Raw genomic sequence first — 15,246 nt, forward strand, 5'->3', positions numbered from 1 at the left:
TAATCAATAAACAAATTGACTTGAATGCTGACTATTTTATGTGGCTTTGATTGTTTATACTAAGCAGTACCTTTGACATAAAGGCTCTCTTAACCCGTCTCAACCTGTTAACTACTACCAGTCCTTTTTTCATTCATGAAAGAGCAATGGATAATGTTCACAAGACATTTCTCTTGATTGATATGCCAAGTATGCACAGACAGGCAAGATGTTCCAGTTTTCTCTTTCCCATCTGCTAGTAAAGGAAGACTTTAAACAGGCCCTAATGGATAGCTGGGATGAAAGCTAACTAAGCAAAAAAGATGTAAAAGATATTGCCAGTATTTGTAGTACTCTGAATTAAGGAAATGTGGCCCATAAGACATAAGAGATGCATCTAAGGCCAGTAAAAGACAGAATAGCATAGAGCAGGTCCTCCCTAATGCATAATAAGCAAGCCCAGTCAGATTATTTTGGCATTTGAAGCAGAAAATGCCAGAAGCTGTTCACCTCTCCTGCCCTGATTCATTGCAGTTAATTTGCTGCCTTTCCATGATAAAGATCCCTTTGCAGACACTCCTTGTCTTTTTCGGTATACAAGGACTAGAAAATTCCTGTAAAGGAAAGAAAAGTGTTATCATTGGGATTTGCATACATTTTGAACTGCAAGAATCCAGTATACTGGTTTTTCTCAACAAAGAAAAAAGTGATTATTTGGGGTTTGGCTCCCCCCTTAAGCAACCTGAGTTGAGATCCTGTTGAGCAATGGAGCAATAAATTTTCTTGGAGACTTAATACAGTTGTTTACTCAAAATTGGTTCATCTGATTATAGGGCAGTCTTAGGTCTAAGCTTTCATGCTCCAAGGTGCCCAGAAGGATTCTATGACCTAGGACAACTTGTGTGACATACAGATGTTGGACTGCAACTCCCATTAACTGAAAATGTTGGTTAGGAGCAAAAGGAACTGAAGTTCAGCAACAACTGAAGACTACAAATTGCTAATCCCTGGCCTATGGCATCTAACCGCTCAGAGATTCAGCAACACCCACCATAACATATTCCCCATTCAATTTTAATCATAATTCTATCATGGCCATTTCTGCCCCAGACTCCATACTGAACCAAAATTGATACAAAACCCACATAATTGGTTCATCAAATCCTGAAGTTGAAAGCCATCACTTGTTCTAGAAAACTGCTCTAAAAAGAATATTGCAGACCAACGATTAGTTATCTAAGGTAGTAAGATCTAATATTTTCTTATCTTTATTTATTTCAGAGCTTTTTTATTACTGTGCATCATAATCAATGACGGAATATATTATGGTAGAGTTTGAAACGTGGAACGTTTGCATATTCTTGTGGTCCTCTGAGCCAGTTTAAAATAGTTATTTATTAATCCCTTGCATTTGTGACTCTCCCGATGCTATGTCTTTAATAGGCTCTGCAAACATCAATGACAGAAGCATGTTGGGGAAAAGAGACAGTGAAATGGCTGTCATTGTGGAAGATACTGACACCGTTGCTTCAGTGATGGATGGAGAAGACTACAGAGCAGGAAGATTTGCTCAGTCTCTTCGCCTTCAGTGCTTTAGGTACCACAGCTGACAAAACCGCTTCATGAAATGTAGGAGTAAAACCAATCTAAAAAGTATTTGCAGTTGATTGATTACCTTAGAGTACAATCCTGTGCTTGTCTATTCAGCCAAGCCTTCTATTTAGTTCAACAGGGCTTACTCTCAAGTGAGTGGTAAATGATTGCAGCTGTAGGTATATGTTATTAGTTGATTAATGTATCATTTATATATGAATAATAATATTTCTGGAGCATGGAGCCTATTCTTCCAGTTTTTGATTGATTGATTGATTGACAGATTGATTATTTCATATTAGCATCTTAGAAGGGGGATTCCGTTTTACATGAGAAAAAAAGAGGGAACATCTCTTTTATGAAGAATTTGCTACCTGTATTTCTGATCATTTTTATCTATTACTTAGTTAACTGTGGACTTCTTTGGAGTTGATTACTGTATTCTTTTAATCTGTTAATCGAATTGACCCATAGATTAAAGATATCAGTGTGAGTTTAAAAGCAGAAATATCTGTTGGTCAGCCTTTTGTGTCAAAAAAGGCATAATCATCCAGGAGTGAGACATCAAGGTTTTGGACTGTTATAGTTACCAATTAACTTCCTAGCAATAAGAGCAATTTAATAGGGTAGCCAGTTATCTAGGGAGGTGGAAAGTTCTCCTTTGCTCAGCATGTACAAGCAGAGGCTGGAAAGCTATTTTTGACAGACGCTTTAGTTTAGATTTGTACACTGAACAAGGGGTTGTACTCATCACGTCTTAGTATTCTGTGATCCAGCTATGTTTCTATTTATCTGTCCAATTTGTATCCCACTTTTCGTCAAAGAACAGCATCACTCCATACGTAGCAGAGAGCTACTGCTCAGTCACTCAATAGAAACATTATTATTTGATTTTTTTTAAAAAAATCCCATTACTGTTTCTCATTTCTAGTTAATTAAAAAAAATCCTCACAATATAGCCTCGGATGGAGGTGAGCAAAGCATGCCTTCTTGGTCTCAATTGGTAGAGGGGATCACCTGGGAGGAAGCAAGTACCAAGATTGGTGATGCCCTGTAATGCAATTCCCCAACCCCATGCTGGGCGGGAGTAATGTAGGTGGTAGTTCAACAATTTTGGAGGACATCAAACTCCAGAAGGTTGGTCTAAGGCCTATGTATATGTATTCTTATTACATGTCATCTAAATATGACATGGAAGCATGCCATCTCCTCAGTATCGTCCCATTTACTGAATCACTGCCTCCATCTATACAGGATGCATTTCTGCCTCCTGGAAGCAACAGGGCACTCCCCAGAGTGGCCAAGTGACCTTCCCAGTTGTAGGGTCAGACTTAAATTACAACAGAATTATTGGGTGTTGCAGTGCAGGTGTTCAACCTTTGGGTCACTCTCCCACACATGTGAACTTCAACTTCCCTTATTCCCTGCCAGTATGCCCACTGCTGAGAATTCTAGAACATTTCTGTGTATTTTGATATTGTGTTGTTTATTATGGGTTGGTATATTGTTTTTTAAGGGATTCTTTCCTATTCTATGATGATTTTGATTGCTAGCTGCCCAGCATCTTTGGGAATGGGTGGCATAAAGATTCATACATCAAAAGGGCTCCATGTTGGAGAAGGTTGCAGTAAATGGTTGGGAAGATCAGTGATAGGATGTTGATTTCTCATACAGTAAGGCTCAGATTTCAATCCACACCATTTCCAGTAAATAGATATAATAGTAAGCTATTTACTACAGTAAGTATGGTGGTAGAGGCCCTCCCTCTTTCTTTCTTTCTTTCTTTCTTTCTTTCTTTCTTTCTTTCTTTCTTTCTTTCTTTCATTCATTTAACAAATAAGTAGATAGCTGCCCATCTTATCCAAAGTGACTCTGGGTGGCATACAACAATCAAATATAAAACCACAATATAAAAACAATCAGTATAAAAACAATTATATAAAAATATAGACAGTCATTATTAAAAATTAAAAATCATTAGAAAATTAGAATATACAAACCATAAGTGGAGAGAGAAGTATAGCAACCACATATAACCTACAATAGGGGAGCCACCTTAAAATGTCGCGGGTTCCCTGGGACCCCCAAGCCTGGAGACATAACCAGGTCTTGAGGGACACCCTGAACATTAACAGGGATGTAGCTAACCTGACTTTGGAGGGAAGAATGTTCTGTAAGGCGGGTGCCGCACCCTGGGACCCATCAGATGGAGGTCCCTGGCAGATGAAACCCATAGCATGTCCTCTCTGCCGGATCCAATGGGACGGGCTGATGTGATCGGGGAGAGGCGGTCCCTCAGATAACCTGGTCCCATGCAATGAAGGGCTTTAAAGATCAAAACCAGCACCTTGAATTCAACCTGGAAACAAACAAACAAATTCTAGAAAGCTGCTACTTATAATATTGGATAAAATAGACTGTGTTCTGTCCCAAGAAAGTAGAAAAAAGGTAGCTTTCTACACACAAATCCATAAACTTGGATGGATGGCTTAACCTTCCATCTTTTCATTTTCACAACCTCTCATCATTTATTCAGCTTCAAAGCCATTTTTCAGTAAATATGCCTGCCTCCCCCCTATTTTGAGGGGGAGGGGTTTAATTGTCTTTATAATAACTGCCTGCTTGTTCAAAGTTCTTCCTTTGAAAAACTGTCCAGAATTAATGTTGCCACTGCCAGAGTGTGAAATATAATTAGCAGACCTTCTTAAATTGCAGCTGCTATCTAACTGGCCAGATAAGCAGCAGAATAGCTGCCTCCAAGTGAATGCACATTGCAGCCACTCTGAAATCCAGGCCTTTTCCACCACCTACCTTGAATGTCAGTCAAGAAGGCCATGGGCATCTGCAGAAGGCAGGTAGGGGAGAGCAAATTATGAAATGTGCATTGCAAAACAATGCTCCACCCTTTTGTATTTGTGTCACAGTACCACACACAAGTAAGCAAGAGATGGTGCTTACATCATGTGCACTTCTCGTCCCTTTGGCAAGATATAGGCTTGTGACACTTGTGAAGAAGCTTTAAAGCAAAGCAGTCAAACCTTGGGCTGGTAATCACGACCATTCTCTGTTTGGCTTCTGTTGGAACAATGTTCTTACATTTTCTTAGTATCCTATGGTGTTGAATTTCATCTTCCTGATTTCAAGAATTATTAACATCATCTAGGATTCCGATTGTGTATAATTTCCTTCTTTGTTTTTGCTTTTGTCTTCTCCCATTCTTAAGAGTTGTTCTTGGCAGCTCAATAGATCTGAATGATATCCAGGATCCCATATCTGACAAATTCTTTAAAGAAGTATGGGTTGCAACGGCAGCACGCAATGCCACTATTTTTGAGAAGGTGAAGTATGGTCTTCTGTTTCCCACTTATTGTTACTGAAAGGCATGAGTATTGGTGAATGTGGTTGTCCAATTCTTAGAAGTCACCCAGTCTTGCTTTAACAAATCCCCCCACAGAACTTCAGAATTAAATACAACTTTTTAAAAAAAAATCAACTGAAATTTTACAAGATCGCCCAATGTTGCAATATGTTTGTGTTCTCATGAGATTTTAGGCAAGAATGCATGTGATTTTGGTGTTCTCATGTGACATACCTCAGTTATTGAACCTTTGAAATTTGTGAAATTCGGCAATCTTGCAAGATTTTGACCATTTTAAAATATTCTTGTTTACTTTTTTACAACCCAGTACCTGAAAACTTGCCTACCTTTATCCTAGGTGTATGGTTAAGTAATTGGGTTAATATTTCTAGCACGATCCAAAAGTTCTTGACCAGAATAACAATCTTAGGCCATAGGCCCAAAGAAATTCTGTCTCGCCTATATATCCTTATAATTGGTAGCTTTGCTTGTGAAAGACCAGTGATACATTTTCTTCTTCAGTGGAAGAGATGAAGGCTGGAGAGTTTTAAGGTCCTAATGTCAATCAGAATGTAAATATAAACATTAACATGGCTTTTCTCCAAATAATATTGGGGGGGGAAATCAGTTTGTTGGGGATTCTGAGAATCCTTCGTTTAAGTTCTAAAATTCCATAAACAGAGGTAATATGACTAGGCAATTGGGTGTCTAGTATAGATAAGTCCTTGGAAAGACATCTGTTTTCACACCTTTTTCTACACCCTTCATCTTCTCAATTAGGTTTTCCGATGTCTTCCTAGTGATGAAGTTAATAACTTAACCCACCTGCGGGATTTCATCAACAAACCAAAGCTTACTTGTGAGAATCCCACTAAAGCAACTGAAGAACTGAAGAAAATCCATGGATTTCTAGTCCAGTTCCCCTTTCGTTTCTTGGATGAAGAGAATTTGCTTCCCTCTGTTGGAACAAAAGAATCCATGGTGCCCATGGAGACATGGACTTAAGAGGAGTCAGCTTGGATTTTTTTTTTTTTAAACGTAAACAATACACAGATCTAGTTTGGCTTCTGGTTTCACAACAACTTCTTTCCATAAGAAGAAAAGTCTGCACCAATCCAAAAGTGCCTTTTGATGGTAGAGTTTTAGAGAAAATAACAGCCTAGCTGAGACAGTGTTGGAAACAATAGATGATTGATAAGTTATGTTCTCAGTGATAGCAGGGCCACTTTCAAGCAACCTGGAAAGCGGGAGGGAGGGTAATAGAAGATACTTTCTCTAAAAGTCTACAGTCATACTCCAAGACACTTTACATATTCCATGCATGCATGCTTACCCTACATATATGGTTATCTCAAATAGAACCTACAAACTCTTTGTTATAAGTAACTGTGATAACTGCTTATACTATCCATTTTTTATTCCAGACAACAATTGGTAATCCATTTTCCACAAGGGTAACTAAGGTCACTGCTTATAGAAATTATCTTTCCAGGCAAAGTGAACTCTATCTACGTTTCTACTTTAGAAGAAATCCACATGTAATTGTGACAATGCCTTTACTGTGATTTGTAGACTATTAGTGTTGTTTATATCTTTGGGACTTGTTAGATAGAGTATTTCTTTATAATTCCTTTTTAAATTCTGCAAATAGTATAGCAACTACTGAGAAACACTGCACGATGCCACTTTGGGCCTAACTGTGATCCCTCTTTCTTGAGTAATTTATAGAAGTTTGCATAGAATGTTTGTTTTTTAGTGCTGTATTGAGATTGAGAAATATTTCTTCCTGCATGTGTCCTGTTAGAACAGTATGTGTTGAAGGTTTCTGAAACAGTACTGGTAAGTCGCCAGATTTGTTTTGTGTACTTGATGGCAGAAAAAAAGTGTATTTATGTAATGATTTAGCAAAGTTCCCTGTTCTCTTCAAGAGGGACCAATTAGTTCTTCCCTCCCTACTAAGAAACATATGGCCAGAGAATTTCTTCTTTTATGCCTACTGTTTCTTCTTCCAAACAATCTATGAAATCCTATGGCTAGGGGCCACACAACATTTTTTGAGCACTGCAGCAGGTAGGTCAAGGTTTTTTATTCCTTCACAGATGCAAGGGGCTTACATTATAATTTAGGTGTGTTCCCTGTCCCCAGATAGCAGGAATCCGTGCCACTGATTTGGTGGTTGTGATTGAAAGGGGCTTTGAGAACTGCAAAAAGAGAGGGGTAGGAGTCATACGTGTCCTTTCATTACAGGTTATTCAGCCCTATGCTTATGAGATTCTCCCCACCACCACCCTGCAATAGACTGATGTAGAGAAAAGAAACATACTACTGTATTCTAAATTCTAGTCTTCATGTAAAAGGTTCCAGTTTCAACCTCTGGCATTTCAAGGTCAAAGGGATTAAGTTCTTTACCAGAAATCCCAAAGCAGCTTTCTCAAATCTGGTGTCCTGCTGCGTTGGGCTATGATTCCCCTCATCCCCAACTAGCATGGCTGATCAGAATAAACAGAGCTGAGCTAGAGGACCAAATCAGATATAAACTATTGCGTGTTTCTAAGTTTCTGTTTCTAAATGTCTTAGAAGGTACATCAAAACATATCTTTGTGATAAAAAGCTAGCAGTTTTTAAGTAAGAAGAGCAATTAGGCCTATTTATCAGAATTTGAGGTAGGCAGTAAAACCATAGTAAAGCTTTATCCCCTTTCTCCAGATCCTATCTTGTAAAAAGTTGTCTGAAGCCTTACCACACTGTGAAGTTATAGCAAGACCATACAGTTGTATATCCTGATTAATTTGGGGCCATACATTATCTTCTGGCATTATCTTCCTATGTTTACAGATAGTCTTCATTTAACGACCACTCATTCAGTGACTGTTTGAAGTTATGACGTTGCTGAAGAAGTGGTACTTACAACCGGTCCCTGAAGTTTCAGCCATTGCAGCACCCCTGCGGCCACATGATTGCAATCTGGGCACTTGGCAACCAGCTTGCACTTAACAATGGTTGCAGTGTCCTACAGTCACATGATTGCCATTTGCAATCTTCCCTGCCAGCTTCCCATAAGCAAAGTCAATGGGGAAGCTGGCAGGAAAGGTTGCAAGTCACTGCGGTAGGTCGCTCGTACTCTCCCCCACTCAGCAGCAGCCACTTACCTGCCTGCTGGCCTGCTTGTGAGCCGCCTAGGACTCGCTTAATGTCCTGCAATCCTCGCTTAATGATGGCAAAGGGGAGTGCCAGAATTGCTGTCTCTAAATGATGCAGTCATGTAATGTTGCGCTTGACAACCACATTGCTTAGCGATGGAAATTCTGGTCCCAATTACTGTTGTTAACCGAGGACTACCTGAGTCTAACACAGAAAGAGCAGTGGGCAGCCCGTTTCCTCTCCTAAGCAGAACAAAAGTGACATAAGCAAAGAGAAATCTGAATTACTATTCATGTGGAAGCGACTGCAGTTAAAATTCAGCTGACAGATGCAGGGAGATTATCTCTTCACTTATATCACCACTCCAACAATAAGAGGGGAAAAGCCATTCACCACTGCTGTGTTGGACTGAACAAGTGAACAGGCTATAGTATCTGAAGAATCTGTAGGTCTGCAAGTTGGAAATAAATCCATATGAACATTGTGAGTTTTACAGTAGGTCATTAAAAACTCTAGCTATGCAACTCCTCATGCGTTCTCACCTGCGTGGCTGTACTTCAACCTTGTTGAACCTGATGCCCTCCAGACTGGAACTCCTGGAATTCCCAACCCATTTGTAGCCTGACCACACATGGAGAGCCCAAGGTTGGGGGAGGCTGCTGACATTCACCGTAACACAGTTGAAACACACTCCTATTGGCAGAAGCTCCTTGTTCTATCAGTAGATACAGTGGCTATTCTGCTGGAATGCGCAGGGAACCTGGGGTCAGAAACAGCTAACATGAAGAAAGGAACCTATGGGCTAACCACCTTCTCCAGGCAAAGCCATTTCCCTGTCCAGTAATACTCAGTCTAATCAGATTTTGATCTCTCTGACTGAGGATCTCTCAAATATTATGATGTTTCATCTTCTAGCGTGGGTGACATTTCTGATGTTGCTGCTAGCAGCATGGCCAAGATGCTGGGAGTTGTAGTTTGTCGACCTCTGGAGGCTCTCCCTCCTTCACATTGTACTCTTTGGCTTTTAAACTACTGTGACAAGGGTTTTATGGCCTTGCCTTCCATGTTCAAATTAAGCATCTGTTTGCTTGTATTGCAGAAGCAATTTAATAAGGCATAGAACAGTGCCCAGCAAATAAGACCCAATATTTCTCACAGGCAGACCAACTGCCCAGCTTAGTTGTTAGCCTGCTTGGTGCTTCATGCTGCTAATTAGTAATATGGATGGAAATCACAATTATTGTTTAAATCCAGAGGTTATTTTGTGGTTTCAATAATTCTTGCAGCAAAAACTACAGAGGGAAAACCTGTCTGGGTGATTGTAACTCTATAATCTATTGTACATTATTCATTAGATTTATATCCCACCTTTTCTCTAGTACCTCAAGATAGTATACATAGCACTTCTCTATTTTAATTGCTATGCCATATGATTACTCAGAAAAAGTTGGTTTCAAGTCTTTCCATTGTTGCTACTTGCAATAAACATTGAGGATGACCCATCCTCCTCCCTTATTAGAAAGTCTGGAAGAAGCGGAAGGTTACTGATGTGCAACATTTCAGTTAGAATTTCAATTTAGCACCTTTTTTGCATGAAATGCACTTTGTAGATCAGGCATAGGGAACCAACCAATTCCAAATGTTGTTGGGTTCCAACCATCATCAGCCCCATGCAACATTGATAAGGTCAACAGAAGCTGTTTAACAACATCTGGCCACAAGTCCCCCATCCCTCCTCTTCTAGGTGATGGGTAAGTTGCAGAAATGGCAGGCATAACATGTGAACTCACCTTGTAGTCTTGCCTGGTTTCTTGGCTCAGTAGGGTAGAAACAAATCACATTTAAAGATCAATAACTATTCTGTTTTATGCCCTTCATATGATATTCTACTTCTGACTTTGTCTGCTTGTCCCAGAAATGGTTGGATTCACACAACATGCTTAACTCATTTAACTTATTTTTTTAGTTGCATAGCACATGAAATCATAGATGTGATGTGCTGGATTTTCACTGTGTGTTAAGCCATAGAAATACCTAACTAAGATTAAAGCTGCCCGAGTTTAGCATGCTGTGTAAATGGAACCAGTCTTTAACTTACAAACAAGGTATATCTTACAAACAGCCCATGAATTACTACTAGTCTAAATTGTGTTTGTTTCGCCATGCTTTCAAGTTCTCTGTTAGAGTTGTTTGTTTTGTATTAAGTGTAACTGGCAAAACGTTGTGTCAGAAGAATAACACCAAATGTGCACACTTACAGGTTCACCATATGAAATACGGATGAGCTAACGCTGGTTTCTTAAATGCGTAAATGATCTGGATATAAACATGGGTAGTATGGTATTTGACTACTGGAAAACTAACAGAATATCATTGACCACCCATAAATTAGGGTGGTTATCACTTTGTTACAGTGGGGGAGAAGTCTTATATTTTTAAAATAATTCTAATTATACACTTATACATATAAATTAACACATGCATACTTTGTACAAAACTGTATCCTTTGACACACATACAGAAATATTTTTTAAGATATATTTTCTGGTTTTTAATGTAACATCTCTGGGTTATGTTCTTATCAGGCCCAGGAAATTAGCAGACCAATTGTATTATGTAGTTCCTTCACTGAACTCCATAGTCTTCACTCTTGTATAAAGCCTGCAAGGAACTCTATTTACCAAAATTACATAAAACATAATGTAGTCTTTTTGCTGTGCTTTTTGCTATTACTTCTCCAATAAAATTACTCCTATTTGCTGTGGGGAGCATCAGAACTGTCCTAACTCCATAATTTAGGAATGCTAAATTGACAAGAGAAAGTATGGCTCTGACAAGTCAATTTTCTTGCAGGCTCCAACCCTTGACATGATAGATATTGTCTAGTTATGACAATACAATCCTTACAGTACAGAATATGAAACCAACACAGCTAAAATATATCTTCATATAGGATCCTTCCTGCTCACTCAAGTCGTCATAAGAGCTTCCTCTTGTCACAATATTGTCCAAGATGTGTCAGATTGTATTACCTTGGTCACAGCATAAAACCTTCTCAGCTGTGGCACCAGATTTATACTATTCTGCCATGTGAGACTTACCTAACCTTTATATTCTGCAGCCAGAGGAAGAAAAGCATGTGCTTTTGGTATGAGTAATATTTTTAATCTGTTTTATATTTTAAACTGGCTAATGTTATGCTGATTTATATGCTGGTCTGCATCATTCAGTGTAATGTTCTTATTTGTAATTGCTGAGTGCTTGCTGCATTAGGGAACCCGTACATGTAGACGCAGGCGGGGACTAGGAGTAATGGCATTCACAAAGGAATATACTGGGATGAAACAGAGTCATGCTTTGTTCCCATTTCTACTGTTGTAACAACTTCTAGGACCTTCAAACAAGATTATCCTCATTGCTGTAATTGCTGAGGCTTTATTGCCTGATGAATCAGGAATCCATGAAGCTGAAGGACAAAATTCAGTATTGATTGAAATAATCCTGCAACCAGGAGAGAGTCTGAATGAAAGTCAGAAACTAATGGGATTCGGAGGGTTTTTCTTCCCCTTTTCCATTTGACCTTTTAAGGAGAGAGAGAAAAAGTTATTTCTCTCTCTCTCAGTTGTCACTGAGTCCTTTGTTTTCTCAGTATTGCATTTTCCTAAAATAGATGTAGATGCTGGGAATAATTGTAATTTATTTGTCTCTATCCTTGACACTGAGATAATGGGAGAAAAAACAACATTAGCTTTTTAATTGGCCAGTCAAGCTGCTGTCACATCAATGGAGTGTTATCTAGGTGGCAAAAAAGCTTGTACTTTTACATCTTCGGAGGGGTTGGAACAATTTTATGTATTTGTGCAACACTGTGAATATACCTTCTGTGAAGGATACATAATTATCTTTTTTTTTAATTGCTAGCCTTGCTAACGTCTGCTTTTACTGTTTTTTTCTCCTTTCTTCTGTAACTGGGAATACTTATATGTTTATCAACTGGAAAACAGAACTTGAATATAAAGTATTGGAACTATTGCATTATGTGTCTTCATTTTCAGCCATAGAAGCTCAAACCTCTGTGCTCCTTCCACAATGGATCAGGTGGAATGCCCCTCTTACTAAAGGAATAATTCCTTAATATATTTAAATATGGGCCTTGCAGAAAGTGGGTGACTGCGGATGCTAGGTTTAGTAATGGATGGCAAACAAGAACGCAGGCAGTAGAACCTGGGACCCTCAGAATATCACCACAAAATGTAGTTGGCCATGCTACAGGAGCACCAGGGGAAACAGTGGATAGGGAGTCTGCAAAGCAGGGTTAGTTAAAAACTAAAAGGCAGCATGAAGTTTTTAGCAATTGCATTAATGGATTCTTCTAAGAGGATCCCTATAAGAAGGTTAATAGGGAATTTAACCTTTTGACACAAACATAAATGTTCTTGTAGCTCTAAGCCCCTGTCTATTCTATATAAAGTTACCATGCTTGGCATTTTAATTAGGAAGAAAGCTCTCATTCATTCCAATCAAGCTTTACTGCATTAAGAGTCACCAACTCATTTAGTGATATGCTTTTTGTCATTCATTGTTGCTGGTAACAAAAAGATACAGAGTTTTGAAGGAAATAAAGCATACAGAGAATTTCTTTTTCTGTTTACAAGAACGGTTTGGGAGTCAGAGGTTATGGATGAATTTGAATGGAAGCCAGCTATTGAATGAGATGGGATCTGATCCAGTTCATGTATCTTACAGTTTCTTACATAGCTAGGTTCTTCCCTTTTTCCCAGGCCAGATGTTGGACGTTCACCCCCACCCCCAAAAACCATTTGAATGGCTATAAAGTATTTCCTAGCAATAACCTGTTACTTTTTCTGAAGCCACCTGAATAAACTCAAAAGGGAACATCCATAGCTGTGTCAGTAATTCATTGCAGCAATAACAGTCATGACCCTTGCAACATCTTAATGACTGACCAATGTGTTTATTATGTCATGAACTGTCAGAGGGTTTCTACCTCATGTTATTCTTCAGGTGCCACAAGATTTTTTGTTGCTCAAGTAAAGTTTTTGGTAGGTCAAAAATGAACCTGTGGCTCTCCAATTGATCATGGATAAAAACTCACCTAGCCAGTGATGATTATGCTGGAAGATGCTGTTTAGCAACATCTAGAGGACCATGATGAAGTTTTATATTTGGTCAAGCTAATTGTTGCTGTCACATTAGCTAACTCACTTAAAACTAGAATTTGATTTTTACTACAGAAACCTACAGCATATAACCAGTATTGATGTGCTCATGGAGGAATTTTATGATTTATGATTTGTTAAATATGCTAAAGTTTCAGTTACAGTGGCTATGGATGCATTGTTGGAAGACCTGAAAGTCCAAATTAGGGAGAGATTATCATGGAGAAAATCTATGGGGTCGCTAAGAGATGACAATGACTTGATGGCACATAATATGTTAAATTTGTCTGTGACCAGAGTGATTGGAGTATTAAACAAATGTCATAATCATTGCAATTCACAGCAGAAGGCAGCACCTAGCTGTCCTTGGATGATCTTAAAACAAAAACAAAAAAAACCTAAGGAGATTTGAACCTGAAGGGTCCTTGGATGGAAAAACCAAAGACTATAGACCACTCTGGGAAATTTAAAAAAAAAAAAAAATCCTGGGAAAAGGCAATGACAAACCATTTCTGTATTGTTGCCAAGAAAGCAACATGGCTATTTCCATGTAGTCTGTGTTCAAGATCAGAGCGTGACTTTACCTATATGAAAAAAAAATGGCAATTTTGCCTGTTTGTTTGTAACTGTAAAAGAGCCAATGATGTATGGCTAACTTCTGAGAGATACTACAAACCTAAAGCTGCTGTCACATTTCAAAGTTGTTTTAGCAAAGTTCATGATCTTTTTTTTTAGGCCAGAGCTTTATGATTGTCTATCCCTCCCACTTGCTGAAAAGCTGACAGATTGCATCCCAAACTAAGAAAAGGAAGAAAAAAATAGGGTTGAAAAAACAGACAGTGAGTGGAAGTGGCTGTCAATCAACAGTCTGTAATACTTGACTGCTGTGGTGACTTCTATTTTCCCATTAACTATGCGCTTGCTTCATGCAGATTTGCATGATTATGGTGCTAAAAAACTACTGTACAATTGGATCTGATCAGAGTCCATTATAAGAAGCTGGCTGGAGACAGATTTCCAGCTTCTGTGCTTGCAGTCTGGAGGCCACAAAGAAGCCATCCCTTTGCCCAGCCAAATACCACATGGTTTCAACAGCTGTCTCCTTGTTTAACCACATAATGACTGGGTAGTCAACCACCATAAAAGAAGAGCAGAATTAAGATCTTGGTTATTTGAAAATGCTGTTGGCTCTTGATGTCTTTAAGAGGTTTTTGTTAAAGCCCTAAAGATCACATGGGTGTCATAGTTCAGCACATCCACAATAGACATTTGGGGGTATTTTCTTCAAAGATTCTAGGGTGCATTTCATAAAACTTGATGCAACCATTCAAAAGGAAATATTAAAACATCCTAGAGATGGGTTTTTTTTAAATCAGTTTTTAAAATGTATGATCTGTGCTGGATCAGACCAAAGACTGATTTATTTCAGCATTCTGTTGCCATAGTTACTAACCATAGCCAACAGAAGGCCCCAAAGAACAGGTTAGTTTGAACCTGTAAGGATGGTGTCACTGTTCAAGAGAAAGGTGAAAAGGAGATTTATTTTGAAAAGCATAGTTTAAGAGAACATGCATGTACCTGTGGTTTTATGTCTATTTATGCAATGGCTTGTGTATATGTATCGATATAAATTCATATGTATTCACATTCACAGTTATTAAGTTGGAACTAGACTTAATATGCAATAATCAATATGCATTAAAAACTGATGATGGTGGTGAGAAATAAGTTAAATCCCATTGATTTAAATGGTTTATTGTAGGACCATCTGGATCCAAATATACATAAACATATGCATCGAGGACCTATGCATTGTTCACACATACACATACACAAATCAAGCAATATTCAGCAAGGCATGATAATCTATAATGAGAAGTGGAGATGTGGTAAACCTCGTTTGAATAATATGAAACACCCTTTGAAATAAAAAGGGGACTAAAATTTCAGAATGATAATGTTATCATGCTTCCCCAGATTTCTGTTACATGGAGA

At 38.6% G+C, this 15,246-nt stretch overlaps 1 protein-coding gene across 2 annotated transcripts in view; it reads left to right on the top strand.

Annotated features, from left to right (window-relative positions):
• PLD1 (phospholipase D1) overlaps positions 1-12,103 on the top strand; it is a 150,955-nt gene extending 138,852 nt beyond the window's left edge. For both annotated transcript variants that reach the window (XM_088132618.1, XM_088132617.1), the window contains exons 24-26: positions 1,423-1,576; positions 4,796-4,910; positions 5,711-12,103. In XM_088132618.1, the coding sequence (XP_087988744.1) occupies positions 1,423-1,576; positions 4,796-4,910; positions 5,711-5,935 (494 nt within the window). In that variant the 3' untranslated portion in view covers positions 5,936-12,103. The remainder of the gene's footprint in view (positions 1-1,422; positions 1,577-4,795; positions 4,911-5,710) is intronic.
• The last annotated feature ends 3,143 nt before the right edge of the window (positions 12,104-15,246 follow it).

This window comes from Python bivittatus, unplaced genomic scaffold (genome assembly GCF_059951505.1).
Source record: "Python bivittatus isolate LINGU-HERP-01145 unplaced genomic scaffold, Pbiv_v1 ctg000980_np1212, whole genome shotgun sequence".
In the NCBI taxonomy this organism is placed as follows: domain Eukaryota; kingdom Metazoa; phylum Chordata; class Lepidosauria; order Squamata; family Pythonidae; genus Python; species Python bivittatus.